The 15,890-nt window shown below is 48.9% G+C and overlaps 1 protein-coding gene across 1 annotated transcript in view; it reads left to right on the forward strand.

Annotated features, from left to right (window-relative positions):
* The first annotated feature begins 399 nt into the window (after positions 1–399).
* PLPP3 (phospholipid phosphatase 3) overlaps positions 400–15,890 on the forward strand; it is a 43,768-nt gene continuing 28,277 nt past the window's right edge. Inside the window, exon 1 of the mRNA XM_030953065.1 lies at positions 400–1,148. Within this exon, the coding sequence (XP_030808925.1) occupies positions 1,010–1,148 (139 nt within the window). The 5' untranslated portion in view covers positions 400–1,009. The remainder of the gene's footprint in view (positions 1,149–15,890) is intronic.

Here is a 15,890-nt window from a genome sequence, read left to right on the forward strand (position 1 = left end):
GGGAGAAAAAAACACGGGAAAAATGTTTATAAAGTTATTTGTTGTTAGTTTTGTGCCCCTTGCACCGTTCCCAGCTTTCGGGAGTCCTCCAGCCTTGGATCGGCCGGTTGTTTTCCTTTCCCTCCTGCACTCCTGTACGAACGAACGCTAGAGGCACCCTTCTTCTGGTCTGCGAGAGAAAACTTAGCTCCTAACTTTTTTCTTTTTTTTTTTTTTTTTAAACTTCCCTCAGGAAAAAAATGTGGACTTAATTATCTATGTAAAATGTCAGATGCAGGAAAGGGGCTGTGCTTACTTGGATATCCCATCCGAGGCAGTGACTGATTTTTTTTTTTTCTTCCCCCTCTTCTTCTTTTTTTTTTTTTTTTTTTTTTTTTCCTGAGGGCTGGAAAGCGCCTCTCGAAATAAAAGTGCAGAACCGAGCCGGTGGCTCCCAGAGCGGCCGGGGCGGGCGCGGCGGGAGCCCCCAGCGCAGCGCAGCGCAGCGGAGCCCAGCGCGGAGCCCACCTGCCCCCGGGGCAGCATCGCCCCGCACCTTCTCCCGGACTGAGACCTTCACACATACACAGAAACACACACATATATATAAATATATATATATATATATATATTTTTTTTTTAATCCTTCCCCCCGGCTTTTCCTCCAGGACTTTTCCACCGCATTTGGGACAACCCGCAAACTTCTCACTCGCTGCCCCTTCGCCGCTTTCCCGGTGATTGGGGTTGGTTTTTTTTTTGGGCTTGTTTTGGTTTTTGTTTTGCTACTTTGATTTTTTTTTTCCCCTCCTCTCTCCTTGGGAAGACCCGCCTGCCTCTCTCGCCTCCCGTGCCCCACCGGAGAGGCCGGGAGCGGCTCCGGCGGCGCGGGCAGCACCTCCCCGGCGCACGGCGTGCGAGCCCGGCGGCGGCGCGGCTCGGCTCGGCTCGGCTCCGAGCGGCTCCCTGCGGCCCGGCACGGCACGGCCCGGCTCGGCTCGGCACGGCTCGTCCCGGGCGCTCGCCCCCGATAATGCAGAGCTACAAGTACGACAAGGCGATCCCGCCGGAGAGCAAGAATGGGGGCAGCCCGGCGCTCAACAACAACCCGGCCAAGAGCAGCAGCAAGAAAGCCCTGCTCATCTGCCTCGACTGCCTCTGCCTCGTCATGGGTGAGCACCGCGGGCTCCGCGCCCCCTCTCCCCGCTCCCGCACCCCCTCCGCTCCCCGGGAACAACTTTTGGGAAAGTTCGGCGGCGGGCGGGCAGAGCTCGGCCGTGCCCCGGCCGCGCCGCTTCCCGAACAAAAGCGCGGAGCAGGGCCGCCGGGAGAGCCGGGCCGGGCGGCGAGGGGGGGAGCCGAGGAGCGGCCGCGCCGGGCCGGGGAGCGCGGGGGCGGCCGGGGGTCCCCGCGGGGAGAGCCGCGCACGGCAGCCCCGCACCCCGGCGCGCTGATTGCGGGTGATTCGCTGCTGTTGGTGCCTGGCTGCCCCCGCGGCCCCGGAGCGGCCCGGGCGGGGCGCAGGGGGCACTGTGGGCTCGGGGATGCGCCCCGGGGCTGCCCCCGGCGCGGGCCCCGCTCCCGGCGCTGCTGCCTCGGCGGCGCCGGGGCCAGCTCCAGGTGGAGGCAGCGCTCTACGCTCAGCCCGGCTCGTGTTTTGGTTAATAATGGAAAACAGCAACTCTCGCCGCTCCGGTTGCCGTGTCGCTCTGCTGGCGGCTTCGCCAGCGCTCCTCTGTTTCTCCCGTCTCGCTAAACTCATTCCGGAGCGCTCTCGCAGCCCCTGGCAGAGGTTTGGGTTCCCCTGCCTGCTTGGTTTTTTTGGAGATGCGATGGCTTTTTTGGAGATGCTGGGGCATGGAAGGGAACTGTCAACAGCGCGTCTCAAAAAAAAAAACTTTTTGCATTCCAAAACATCAACCCTTCCATTGTGGCTGCGATGCTGAATGTTTAATTGACAGACACGGGCAGGGGAAATCAACCGGCTTCCAACAAAGAGATTAATAACACAACAGCACGTGAGTTTAATACTCCAGACACCACAGTCTTTAAAACAATTGTTTCTGCTTAGAGCCCATTTTTAAAAGACTGTCAGTTTGATTTAATTTTTATGCAGTTTATTGATCATCTGGTGTATATTAGGGGGCACTAATACATTAGGAGTGGAGGCATGGTTTTCTCTTTATATTCCCACAAGAACAGGGGCCAGTGCAGAAAGCTTCATCTTCTCGGATCTGGAAAGAATAAAAATACTTGGTGTCCCATATATGAATAATATAAGTAGGAACATAACTAGCTGGACTTACCTCACTTATTTAAGCAGAAAACCGAATTCCTAGTAAAACAGCTCCTAGGAGTCAGAACTTTTAAACTTTTATTTACCCAAGTTTTCTTAACTTGGGGCGCTCCTGGCATGTAGGTGCTATTTGAATGGGGAAAGGGTTTTGCTTCCCCTTCTCTGGGCTAAGGGTCCTAAATGAAAAAGCAGTTGGTTGACATGTGTTATTCTACTTGTGCTAGTTTGGGTAAACAGGACTTATCAAGCATCACTGGAAAGTATTGTTAGCAGGGAATAATGTGATACAGCAAAACTGTGATTGTTGCTTTGTTTCAGGTTGCTACAGGTGGAAATCAGGAAGTAAACACCAGAGTTGGCTTGTTTAGGGGTTTTTGTTGGGGTTCTTCGTTGTTGTTTTGTTATTGGGTTTTTTTTTACGGTGAGGAGCATTCAAATGCAAGAGCATGAATGCAGCAGAAAGTTTAGATCTGACTGATCTAAACTAACCTGGCAGGTGAAGGGCATGGGTGGGACATGGTGAGGGGGATGGTTATGGGATGGAGAGCCCATGATGTGTGTTTGGGGATGGATAACCCATGATGTGTGTTTGAGGATGGACTCTGCAAATACACCTGGACCAGGACCAGGAGTATGGACCTGCCAGTGGATGGCTGGGCATGAGTTGCTGTCAAAGCTGTCCCACTCATGGGAGGCTTGGCTTGCTCTTCCCTCTGCCTTTTGCTAGGGAAGACTATGACCTTATAGTTTCCAAGTACTTGATTCCCATTTTCTTAAAAAAATCCTAAAAAAACACTTTGAAAGTGAAAAAAAAGGTGCCCTAGCTGAATCCTTCCTTTAAGAGAAAGGTGGACAGGTACAAGTTGATGGATATTTACATATACAGTGGGGAATAAAAAAAAAAGTCCTATATGAGATAATGAGGAGCAGAATTGGGTGAAATGACTTCTTCTGAGGTGGAGGGACCAGCAGAGATGTAATGCTGGTGCATGTGGGCACATGGCCAGTGACCTCCGTGCAGTCAAACTGAGTTATGCCTCTTGAGCAGCTGCCCAAAGACATTCAGAGAAGCAGGGAAACAGAAGGCTTTTTCTCATTTGAGGACCACTTTAGGAAATACTAAAACTGGCCATTTGATTTGCAGAGGCCTGTGACGCTGCACTGGCTCCTACTGCAGGTAAGGCAATAATTCGGCCTTGAATTGGTTTTCTCTGAGGGGAAAATGAAAAGAGAGAGCTATGGCTGGAATGTTTTTCAAAAATGACACACTCTGTGTGAGTCTGTAGATGTGTACAAACCCTTTGTTTACACACAAATTTAAACAAATTACCCAGAAGACAATTACCATAAACATCTAAGAAAGTCTGAATTAGTAAAGCTAAGCTATCAGGAGCTTCCTTCAGCTTTAATTTGGTGAGAGTAGTTAGAAAGATCCACTTTTGTCTTTCATCCTTAAGCAGTACAATGGTTATCTTGATAGCAAATGCATAAAAGGAAGATTTGTATCTTTTTTTTCTTGGGGAACAGAGCCGCAGAGCCAATGGCTGGTGGAGTGGGTTGGATGAAGATCACTGCACCAAACCCTCCATTTCTCCTGCATTTCCAACTTGAGTTGAGTTGGCAGGGAGCTGGATGTTCCTGAATGACCAGCCCACTCCTCTAATGAGTGCACTTGGCACTCATAAATCCCTGGGCTCTTGCATGAACAAGAGGTTTGATCGCCGACACTGCGAACTTCCCAGAAATTCCGTGCCCGTGCTTAACTCAGTAAAAAAAGGCAGAAAAGAACTGAGTGTGCATTTATTAAAGCAGGTCATGCAAGGGGGGAAAATAACTTTCTCCATCTGCTTCCTCCTCTTGGGAGGGCTCTGTTTAGAGCACTGGAAGATGCTTCCTGAAATTGTTAGGGCCACAGGCAAGCTTGGTGGTGTGGAAGAGTCCCTGCTGCCCTGTCCCTGTCTCCTGATCACTGCAGAACATCTGAAAATGTGATTGAGAGGGTCTGGGCAGGTCTGAAGTTCCCCCTGCTGAGCTGGTTGGTCTCTTGACTTCGTAGAGCAGTGGGGAACTCTCCGAGCAGCAAAACGAGAGGAGTGACGGGTGGACCTCACTCCACCTTCATCTGATCATCTGCAGCCCATCCCTCTGCCAGGAGTTTGCTGCACCTCCTACCTGGAGCTTGGAGTTGTTATTTGGGGGAACTAGGGTGACCCTGGCTGGGGCAGATCTCAGGGGGCAACTTTCCCTGGTGCCATGGGGTTTTGCTATCCTGCAACAGCCCCCAAACCTCCTCCTGATGCAGGAGACGTGGCCAGGTGGGGAAAAGCCTCTTGCCCTGGCCCTTGAGGTGGGATGTTATGGAGCCTGGCCCCACAGATGTGGCATCTAGGGTTAAATTTACTCCTCTCAGACCTGCTGTTTTCCCTTGGCAGGGGCTCCTGGTGTTCAGCAAGCTCTGAGCAGCCACCTGTGCTCTGCTGACGGGTGCTAAGTCAAGCATTTAATCTCGGAAGAGGGGAAGGCTGTGTCAGCAAGGGTGATAGGGCAGATGAGGGTCTTCAGTAGCTTGTATTTGTGCAGCTTGTGCAGGTAAAACAGCTTCCAAAAAGTCCTGCTTGTGCCATAAAATAGAAGGATTTCATCTGGCATACCTGCTTCTGAGGCTTGTGGAAATTGGCTTTATGGGAGCATATGTTTCAGGGTGGTGGGATGTAAACTGCACATAATTTACTGCCCTTCTTCTTTTCTGCCTCTAATTTAATTTTCTCTCTTCTGTCAATCCCAGTTAATCTGTGCAGCACAAGTTTTACTGCCTTGGGAAGGTTTTTTGAAGCAACAGATGGATAGACCTCTTACAACCTTAATATCTCTGCAGCTTTCTCACAAATTTGGCATCTCCTGTAGCGAGCTTGATGCTAAAATGAACTTTGAAAGTAAATATTTATGTTAGCTGGACCTTGACATGTTTATGTAAGTGGGTATATAATCTTATAATTTGGGCTAACAGTTTAGATTACTCTTGACTTCCCTCTTCTGTGTAGAAAATTGTGCAGTTCTCCAGCTCTCAGAAGCAAAAAGGATTTGAGCTCTGCCAGGGGCCCTGTCGCTTCATCACAAAAATTGGTGCAAACAGGCCTGGGATTGTCATTTAAGTGTAAGGAGTGGGAGGAATTGGAGATGAGGGGTGAGGTTAGAGTTATTTGGATGGTGTAAGGCTGGATGTGTTGAGCTAAGCAACTTTACTTTGTTTGGGTTGGGGCTGTTGTTTTTGTTTTTAGGACTGCCCCGCTGCGCAGCCCTCACTTGCCACATGGGTGACATCTTTCTGTGCACCTGAAGAAGACACTGAGCCAACCATTTCTTGTTCCAGCAAGGCCTGGCTGTACCAAACCAGCTGGACAGTCCCAACCCCTTGGTGATGCCTTCTCCAGGCTGTTTCTCCTCTGTGTTGAGCCCACACCACACGGGAGAAGCTGTGTGGGTGGAGAGTCGTCATCGTGTTTTGAGCATCCCTAGGTGGGGTTTGGTCGTTAATGTTTATGTGTCTCTCCACAACCTGTAGGATCTCCTGGTGGCAGCGAGCTCCTGGCCAGGGATGGCTGCTCTGGAGGTGCTCTGGCACAGGCAGGTTGGCAGAAGTGGCACCTTGGCATGAGGTTGTTGTGCAGTTGGACTCTGCCAGAACTTGGGAGTAAAGGAGATTTTTTTTTTTTTTGAGCCTGGAAAAGCTTCTTATTGAACCAACAGTCAGCACCTAAAGTGTGATACCCATCTGTTGTGCCTCCCTTGAAAGACCAAAGGAGCCAAAGATGACTGGAAGTAAAGGCGAGAGAAATGTTTTGGAGGTGTTTGAAATCCACTTTTTCTGCATTTGCTCTGTGAAAACAAACAAACAAACAAAAAAAAAAAAAAAAAAGAGAACCGACCTATCAAAAAGAGATTATTAGTGACAATTATACTTGAGGTGTTAATTGCAGAACAAGGAAATGCTGTACCCATGGCAGACCAAGTCCTCAGGGGCATAAATCTGTTGGCTTTCCTGAGCTGGTGGAACTTGGCCAGCCTGAAGATGTGTCTCCAGGAAAAGCAGAATTACATGCAATGGCTTCATGACCAGGAGTGCTTTGAATCCTGTGTACCTGCTGCTGAGACAGGCAGGAGATGGGAATCACAATTACAGCAGATGACATTTTTTTAATTGTCTGTTTGTAGTGAGCACAGAAAATAATATAAACATCACTCCCAGATCAAACGGATTATTTTTATACCCTTTAAATCTCCATTTAATATGCATGCCTTTCCTAGGCTGCTTTGGTCTGACTCTGTTTGTCTGGATGCAGGCTGGTGGTGTCTTCTCCAGATGCGTGTGCTCTGTGTACCACCCAAAAATGGTTTGCATACCACAGCTGGGGAACCTCTGGCAAACCAGGGCCCCTCTTCAGCATCTGAGATAGGCAGGGTGTTTGTGTGGCCCCATCTCTGCCTGAAATGCCTTCAGAGAGGGGGAGGCAAAGGCCCAGCACTGCTCTGGCGGAGCAGGCTCCATCCTCCCCGTTCCCTTCATACAATGCTCCCACTTCATCCATAGTAATCCAGAAGGGACCCTTGTGGTCTCCCGGCCTGCCTGTGCCTGGAACAAGGGCCTGCCTGTTGAAGGCAGTGTGGGGAAAGGCAGCAGCCTTCAAACCCTCCTCTCCCAGCATTCACACAGCCAGAGCTGGGAACAGCAGCTTCCCTGGCATCCCAAGGGGCTGTGTCCCAGCGGGGCAAGGAAGCAGGGAAACCCCCTCCCAGGATGTGGCTTTCCCCCCTGCCAGCTGGGGTTTTGTATGAGTGCTATCATACATATATATATAATTTTATTTTTTTTTTTACACTTTCTTCCTTTTTGTTTTGTCTTAGGGCCTTGTTCGGCTCTTCCGGTAGGTCAGGTTTCATCTTTTAAACAAACAAACAAAAAGACTCAGAAATGACAGTGATAAAACCTCAATGAAAGAGGTGAATTAAAGTAATCCGGCGCTTATCCTGTAATTATAAAAGTCTGAAGTCAGTTTTGTGAACGCTGTTCTGTGCTCCCCCCCTTGCCAGCATGTCTGGAGGCCCAGCCTTCCATCTGCCTTCCCAGATACCTCAGCTGGGTGGGTTTTGCCAAAAGCTGGGAGGAGGGTGCCCTGTGGATCAGTGGCCCCCTTTCCCAGAAGGGCATTTGCATCCCTTTCAAAGCCACCCCATCTCCGTTTCACTCTATCCCATGACATCCACCTTGGAGGGCCACTACCTGCTCCACAGTTTTAGAGCAGGTGGAAAGTTCCTTTGTGTGGATCTGTGGCCAGGGATGTGTTGGAGCAGCTGTTGGGAAATTGGAGAATCCCTTCTTGCCTCTTAGCTGCACGCAAGGGCTCAGTTGCAACAGTGGGATCATGACCAGCAGAAGCTGCTCCTCCAGTTGGACCTGAGGAAGCAGAATGCCACGAAAACCAGGGAATTTGAAGTGTCTTTGTTTGGATTTTGATGCAAACAGCTTGAAAGCAAGCCTTAAGCATAAGTTTGTTACCAAGAGAATGCTTGAATGAGTGTGAAAATCAGCTTTGTCGTGGCAGGTTTGAAAGTACCAGAAATTCCTATGGAACTCCATCCTTTGGAGTCAGTCACGTAAGTGGGCTTGTTTTTCACATGTGCTGGATGTTTTGGAGACAGAGGGTTGGAAACAGACTCTGCATCAAGTCAAGTTATACGCAGAACATGTAATTTAACTCCAGAGCTTGTGATGCTCTGCACATGCCTTTGGTCTTTGTGCTGCGCAGAAGAAGAAATTAGCTGCTTTCACCTGCAAAATCATAAAAAATTACTGCCATTTTTGACCACCCTGTGTCTGACCATGCAGACACTGCACACAGACATTAATTACATTTCTGTTAATTGAGCATTAATATGAAGCTGAGACCTCATCACATCCTCCCAACCACTGAATTTGAAAGCCAGTGTGCCAAATGGGGTCTGGGCTTCCTGTCTCCTTGACACTCAGCAGGTTATTTATGACTTTTTTTGGGGGGTGGTGTGATGGGCTTTCCTTTAAGCCTGGAGGGAGCAGCCAGCCCAGCCCTGGTTATCATACCCAGCCAGCTGACAGCGAGGTCTTTGCTCTGGTCTTTGTAGCAGCACAGCGGCCGTGGCAATCAGTCCCACATCCCAAGCATTTTGAGGGCTTCCAAGGCTTTCCTGCAAGGCCCACCACCCTTTAAAGTGCTGTTTTTCCAAAGGGAAAGTCACAAACAGCATGGTGAAATGCTGATAAGCAGGTCTGGTCAGTAACCACTGGGTGCATTTGTGTTCTGAGTGATGCTCAGGGAGTAATTTTGGATGGCTGGCGAGCTGATGGCAGGCAGCAGAACTCCTTTGAAGTCGATAGCTGTGAATCAGTTTGGTGTTAGCAGGTTTCTGGAGCAGCTCTTTGATCACTGATCAGATGGCCCTTGCTTTTTGGGGAGCTGCTTCTGCCTGAATTCAAGTGCTGGGCCGAGGATCCCTGTGCCAGGCTGTGCTGCCCTTGGTCCTGCCTGGGCACGTCACAGGAGGTTTGTGCCTCTGGGAGTTTCTAATCTGGGGAGCAGAAGGAGCAGCATCACCCTGGCGCGTGGGCAGGCGCTGGAGCCTGGCGAGGGCACACTTTGAAGCAGTGTTTCCAGCACAGAGGTGCCCAGCAGGGCTTTCAGAGCTGCTCAGGCACCTCTGATTCCTTCCTGAACTCCCTGTTGGAGCTGCAAACTTCAGTACTTCAGTGCTTCTGCCCGGCCTCCCAAAGCATCTTGAAATCAGATCCTCGGCGACTGTGGAGGAGTCTGTGACTGCCAGGGCTGAAGTGTGTCCCTAGGACATGTGTGCGCCTGTCCTGGGGCTTCCCACCTGAATTCCTGTGAAAACTTACCCAGGTGCTTCTGTTCTGGTGCTTCCATGCTCTGCAGGAAAGGGAAACAACCTTGGATTCGCCCACTGCAGCAGGAGCTGGCTTGTCCTTTCCCAGAATATGAGCTGGAGTTTTTCAGGTTAAGGATGTGGAGGAAAAGCTGCACTAAGGCATCTGCCAGTTGATAATAAATAACAAAAATGGATGATTCTCAAAGGGAGGGCTTGGAGGGGCTTTTATCCTACTCATACTTGCCAGGCTGAGAGAAAGTTCCCTTTGCTGCCTGACCACAAGAGACTGTGCTTTTCATAGAGAATTCAGGGGCTTTTTTTTGCTTTTTTATTTTCTTATTACCTTTCATAAAAATTTACACCATCAGTTACTATCCCCTCAAATAATCCCATTTTTTTCCCACATAATCTGGGCCAGATATTTTTTCATCCAGCCCTCCTGGTTTCTTGACCATCCCTACAGCTTTAGCATGCAGCTGTCATTCTGCTGCAGCTCCCACAAAGCAGCTGAAAACCAAGGTAACAGCAACATTTTGAGTGAAGGGGATGAAATGTGGGATAGGTTCAGCGTATTTCTTTGTCATTGTTGGAGTCCTATTCAGTCTGGAACTGAATAGGAGGCTGATTAGCATGTGGAAGCATTTCTAAAGCGTTGGGCTGTGAGGGTTGGGTGGTTTGGGGTTTTTTTTTCCTTAAAGGAGAAGTTTTGTGGCATTTCTTTTCCTGACTGAGCTGGTATGAATCTTTGTCAGATGTAAAACCCTTGGAAAAGCCAGATAGCATTTTGGAGAAAGCCTATTTTGATAAATCACCATGGGCACAAAGAAGTTTTCCAGTGTGTAAAACTCTCAGAGCCACTGCAGAATCTAGGCCTGCAGCATGTTTGAAATTGCCAGACAAGTGGGATAGTGTTTGGGATACACCAGGATTGTGGATATAACAACAGGTACTTTGCTTTTGCTCTTGCTGAAGTTTTCTGCCACAAGTGGGTATTTGGTCCACAGCCTGAAAATCCACCTGCTTAAATCCCAGGGTTTTGCTTTCACAGGGAAAGATGTAACACTGAGGTAAATTAAAGCTGCATGCAAGTGAAAAACATCTTCTTTCCCCGTGAAATTGCTTTAAGTCCTGTGCCTGAGGCTGTTTTTGGAGAAGAGGCCTTTTTCTTTAGTGTCAGGGTGAGGTGTCGGGTTGATATTCTCATTAACACTGCCTTGCTGCAAGATCTGCTGTGTTTTCTCTGGGGGGTGAAATTACCACCTTGGTGCTGTTTGTGGGTCTCAGCTGGGTCAGTGCAGGAGCAGAGATCCTGCCCTGGGATCACCATACCCCTGCCTTTGGTGGGAACACAGGATTTTGGGGGTTTAGTGGTCCCCAGGCACATAAGAAACCCCATTGCCTGTCTGTATGGATGTAGCAGAGTTGTGCCCTGAGCTTGCAGTGCAAGAAAATGCATTTTATTTCTGTATTTCTGTATTTTGTGTATAGTATTTTATTTCTTTGTACAGTGAGTGATGGACATGAGGTCTGTGTTGAAGGCCTCAGTGAGGGATGGCCTTGGGGTTGTGTGGAAAGCTCACAGCAATACTTGAAGTCAGACCCTCTTGGTGATGGGTGCATGGCCTGGATCTCGTGCCTGGGTTTCTTTGATGGTTTCCTTTCAGTTATACCAGTTTAAGAAATACAAAATGGTCAGCTCACTGGTGTGCCTCAGTGTCACACAATGGAATGGTTTGTGTGGGAAGGGACCTTAAAACTCATCTTGTTCCAACCCCCTGCCGTGGGCAGGGACACTTTCCACTATCCCAGGTTGCTCCAAGCCCTTTCCAACCTGGCCTTGAACACTTCCAGGGATGGAGCAGCCACATCTTCCCTGGGCACCCTGTGCCAGGGCCTCACCACCCTCTGAGTAACGCCAGCTATTGAAGGCTGATTAAAGCTATTGTTTAATTAAGGAGAACTCAGCTCCTCTGTTCACAATCCATGATTAAAGGATCTTTTGAAGTAATTCTGCAGCACTTTCTCGTGTCCTGCCTTTCTCTCCTTCACAGAGGAGAGAGTTCCTGGTGCTGAGGGTGCCGGGCTGGGCGGGCCGTGCGCTCCTACCGCAAACCTGCTGGCAGAGCGGCCTGCTGCCAAAGGCATCCCAGCGTTCAAAAACCCTGCAGAGGGGTGGAAGGGAGTTCAATCTCAGGATACGCTGATTTGGAAAGGGAATCCAAACAAAGAGGCTTTTCAGCAGAGGCTGAGGCTTGGCTTCTCTCAAGGGCAGTTTGGGCTTGGGGAAGCATCCGGGAGGCGGCGAGCAGAGCAGGAGTACATGAGCTGGATGCCGCGTGGTGTAAGGTTTCCCAGCACAGCCTGGTTTTGTGTTACAGGCTGGGGAACTGGCTCTAAGCTCTCCTCTCCTTTCTTTTCCTTTTTTTTTATTTCACCCCCCTTTCTTTTATTTCTGTTGGAAACAAAGGAGAGGTTTAGGTTCTTTTGTTGTTGTTGTTGTTGTTTAATAAAGGTTCCCATCCCCTGCAGGTTTGGCGGTGCCTCTCGCTGTTGATGCTGGAGGGGGACCCGTTGGTGACTGTGACCTGGAGAAACCCTTTGCAGGGTCCCACGCAGGCCTCACAGGGATGTTTTATTTTTCTCAGAAAGCTCAGCCCTCTCAGGGGCTCGCTGAGGGCACTTTGGCTGGAGCTGGCGTTCCTGAGGGGACAGGCACCTCGTAAAGAAGTTCTGGCTCAGATAAGTGAAATGAGGTGGATGCTGGGGCACCTTCTTTGCAGCAGGAGGGATGCAAAGTGGAGGGGGTGTCTGCCAGACCCCCCATTCCCATGGCAGCCCTGTCCCTCGCTGTGACACCTCTGGTGCCACCACGTCCCCGTGAGGTGCCAGGAAGAGCCGAGCGGGGAGGAGGTGCTACCAACCATCCCAACCAACCAGTTGGGGTTTTTTATAGGCACCAGATGGTTTTAATAGAGGAAAGCTGAACTTCTTATGACCCTTCCCCACAGACGTTGTTTGTTGTTTTGTAATTGTGGCCAGGACAAAACCCTGTTCCAGAACCTGCAGTGAATCGAGAGCTTGGTGCCTTCTTCTCCATCCCACCATAAACCCCCTACTGTCCCCATGCTCCTCTGCCTGTCCTGACTCCAGATGATCCAGGGGAAGCTGCTGGGCATGGAAAACTTGAGGCTTTCCACTGATCCCTGGCTAAAGAGATTATCAAGAGAAGAAACCGAAACATCTAAAAGCAAAGCACAAGGAAGCAATAAAATGTCAGGCCATGTTTTCCCTGCTGGTTGATTAAAAATTCTCCTGATAAGCAGGAAAGCTTTCATGGCTGGACAAGACCTGTATCGTGTCAAATGCAGTGAAAGGTTTATTGGAGAAGGATAAAGCGGTGCGAGCGTTGGGTTGTACTTGCAGCCCTCCTGGAATTGTTATCCCTCAGGGCTGAGGAGCAGTGTTTTTTGGAAAAGAGAAAGTCAAGCAGGAGGAGATGAAGCCTGGGTCTCCATTCTCCCCATGGGAAAACGATCAGCAGTGGCAAACCAGTGAGCTCAGAGACCTGTGCCCAGCCAGTGCCAAGATGCTCCACTGGGCCCATGGTTTCCCTCTAGCCTGGGAAATCTTGGGATCAAACACAAGACAGGAATGACAAAACAGGAAGACAAAAGGCTCACTTCCATGCTGTTGTGTTTGACTTCCCAAGGTTTTAATTGCCAAGGGCTGCATGGGGAGCCAGCTGGCTGCAAAGGGATGCAGATCTCCAGTAAAAGAGGCAAAGGGATGCAGATTTCAAGTAAGAGAAGAAAGGCTCCTTTTTGTTGTGGGTTTTTTTTTTAATCTTTTGTCAGAGAAACTAACAACTGTTATGTTTTCCTACAGGAGATGCAGTTTTGTGTACATTTCCCCTTCAAAAAGTAAATTATCACTTTTAGATACCTGCTTCCTCAGTTCACCCAGCTGCTCTTGAAGCTTCTACTGTTATTATTTTGCTACCTGTAGGAGTAAGAGGGTGCAAGCAGCAGGAAAGCCAAGTATAGAGTGCAAAGGGTGCCTCAATTTTACAATTTTTCTCCTTGGAGCAGAAGACCTCTGCTTTTTACAAAGGGAAAACACAGTAGGTGGTTTAACTTGCAAACGCTTGGCCCATGCTCCAAGAGATGTGCATTTCCCTGCAGATGTGGTACACAGTGTCAGCAGGATCAGGCTCACCAGTGTGTGGCCCTGGGAACAGGGCTGGACAATCTCAATTTTACTGCCAAAACCTTGTTTTTATATGATAACTTGGAAAGAGGGGAAAAAAGGCCAGCTTCAAGTAATAATAATAATAATATTAATAATAAAAAAGCATGGGCTATTTGGCATGCCGGGTGTATAAATCTCAACATTAGCTACCTGTGAATCATCCAGCAGCACGTTAATTGGTACCCCTCAGTAGATGAGGATTTGGCACCGGGTCTGCATGTAATTACAAGCCACACACAGAAGGACACAGGCAGCTAATGAACTCCTGCCAAACTCCAGCTCCGCTCCTGCGGCTTTTGAAGCCCGCTGGTCTTTCAGCGTTTTGTATGGTAAGCACTGAAAGGCATCAAATCACTCCTTTGACAGTGTTTAGAAAGGGTTGGTTTGTTGAATAACCCAGTCCCTCCAAAGTCCCAAATCTGAGAACTGGAGCATCTATAGGCTCCTTTCTCAGCAGAGCAGTAAATAGGCTGGAAATAGAGGACACCCCTGAGGAGCTCCTGCCTTGCTGACGGGAGCTAGAGGGCTCTGGTTGCCACGATGGGCTGCAAGAAAAGAAACTATTTCCACTTAAAAAATACTTCAAAACAATCCCACCAATGGGATGCTTTTTGTTCCCAAGCCCTGTTGTTTAGAACTGAGGCTGTGCACAGCATCTCTCATGAGTTTGCAGTTGCTCTGGTGTTCTGAGTGAGATGGCAAAAAGGGGATTTTGGAGGGTTTCTGCCCTGTTGGGAGGGCAGGTTTTCATGGGGCTGGGTTTGGAAGATCATGGTGCTTTTTCATGGATGTTTTGTTGCTGGAATGGGATTTGAGCCTGAGCCCTTCTCCTCCTCTTTTCATGTCTGAGGTGACAAAGGGAGTAGTTGTTGAGATAAAAACAATTTCCATGAAAACCTGAGATTTTCAGGCAAACATACCAGGCAGGTTTCATGGCAGTACCATGGTGAAGAGGAATAATGCAGCTTGGCACGAAGCCCTTCCAAATAAAAAAAAGGGGGGGAGGAGAGGAAACAGAAGAGCCTTTGTCAAAATTAACTGCAATAAAGAAAAAGGGACTCCTATTCCCTTGGGCTTCTTTAACCTTCTTTCCTCAATTTATTCACACGTTCCTTGACAGCAGGGCACAGCATTGTTGCAGGAGGCTGGAAATGGAAATTGGGAGTTGTCCATTTTTGGTTTTAAAAGGCATGGTACATGTTGTGTCCCTCTAGTCAGTGTGAATAGAGCCTTGGCCCTCGCCTGTGCCATTCAGATGTGGCCCAGTTAATCCTGTCCCTTAAAGAAACAGGGTTATGGGATGTCACCTGGCTGCAAAATGCAGCTGTTATGGGCAGGTGCATGGGAAGGGGGCTGGAGTGACAAGGTGGCTGTGCCCACCCTGCCTGGCCCTGTGCTTGCAGAACACAGTGGTGAAGTTTTCAGTGTTACACTGGATTTGCAGAATTTTCAGTCTCTTAGAGGGATAAAAGCACCCAGAAGTCTGAGATGGTGTGCAGCACGGAGCCATGCTGTCCCCAAAAAAATCTGTTTGGTTTTCAGGGGCACAAATAATTCATGGGGGCAGATGGGCAGGGTAGGTAAGTCCTCTGTGTGCAGCGTGGGGTGGACACCTCTGTCACTGCAGGTGATGTCTTGCCTCCAAAATACCCCATTCCCAGCTGCTTTCCATCAAAACTTCTGTGGGCACGGAGGTGTCAGCATGGCCAAGGGAGCAGTTGTCATTCCTTCTCCTTCCCCTGCAAAGTCTCCTTTCCCTGTAATACAAAGCTATTTTAATTAGGAGCATGGTTTTTATTTATTTTTTTAACATTACCAGCACAGTCTCAGATGTATCATGTGTTGCTACACATTAGGATGCCACTCTGTGCAGTCAAAATACAGAGGAACAAGAAGAATGGTAATATTACACTTTTTTAACCCATTGATAAGTAGGCAAAGCCTTTCAGAGCTCTGCTCTGGGGACCACCAAGATCAACCTCCATCACTTTAAGGGCCTTTGGATCACTTCCACCCACGTCTCTCTGCCTTTCAGCACTCTGGGCCGTGCTTTATGTCCTGGAAACTCTACCAAATCGCGACTACCGAGGGGGAAAAGCTTCATTTCCAGTTAATCAAGGCAGTTGTGTAATACCATTTTCTCCTGGGGAACTTCCAGAAAAAAGAAAGGAGGAGAGGAAGGGGGGGGGAAGAAAGGGGAGCATTACATAAAGCAAGTATATTAAGAGGAAATAAATTATGAATTAAAAGTGATTAGTGAACTTTTAAGGAAGAGGTCAGAAGTGCTTTTTGGAATACAAACTTTTTAAGCTTCCAGTGCTTGTATTGGGTTACAGAGTTATAACCCGGCCTTATTTGTGCAGGTGGCTGCTGCTTCAAATCCGAAGAAGGATTTTGCATTTACAATAGGTACATTGACAGAACTGGGTCAAAAAGCTACTGGTGGCAGGCTCAG

This window comes from Camarhynchus parvulus, chromosome 8, assembly GCF_901933205.1.
Source record: "Camarhynchus parvulus chromosome 8, STF_HiC, whole genome shotgun sequence".
Classification (NCBI taxonomy): domain Eukaryota; kingdom Metazoa; phylum Chordata; class Aves; order Passeriformes; family Thraupidae; genus Camarhynchus; species Camarhynchus parvulus.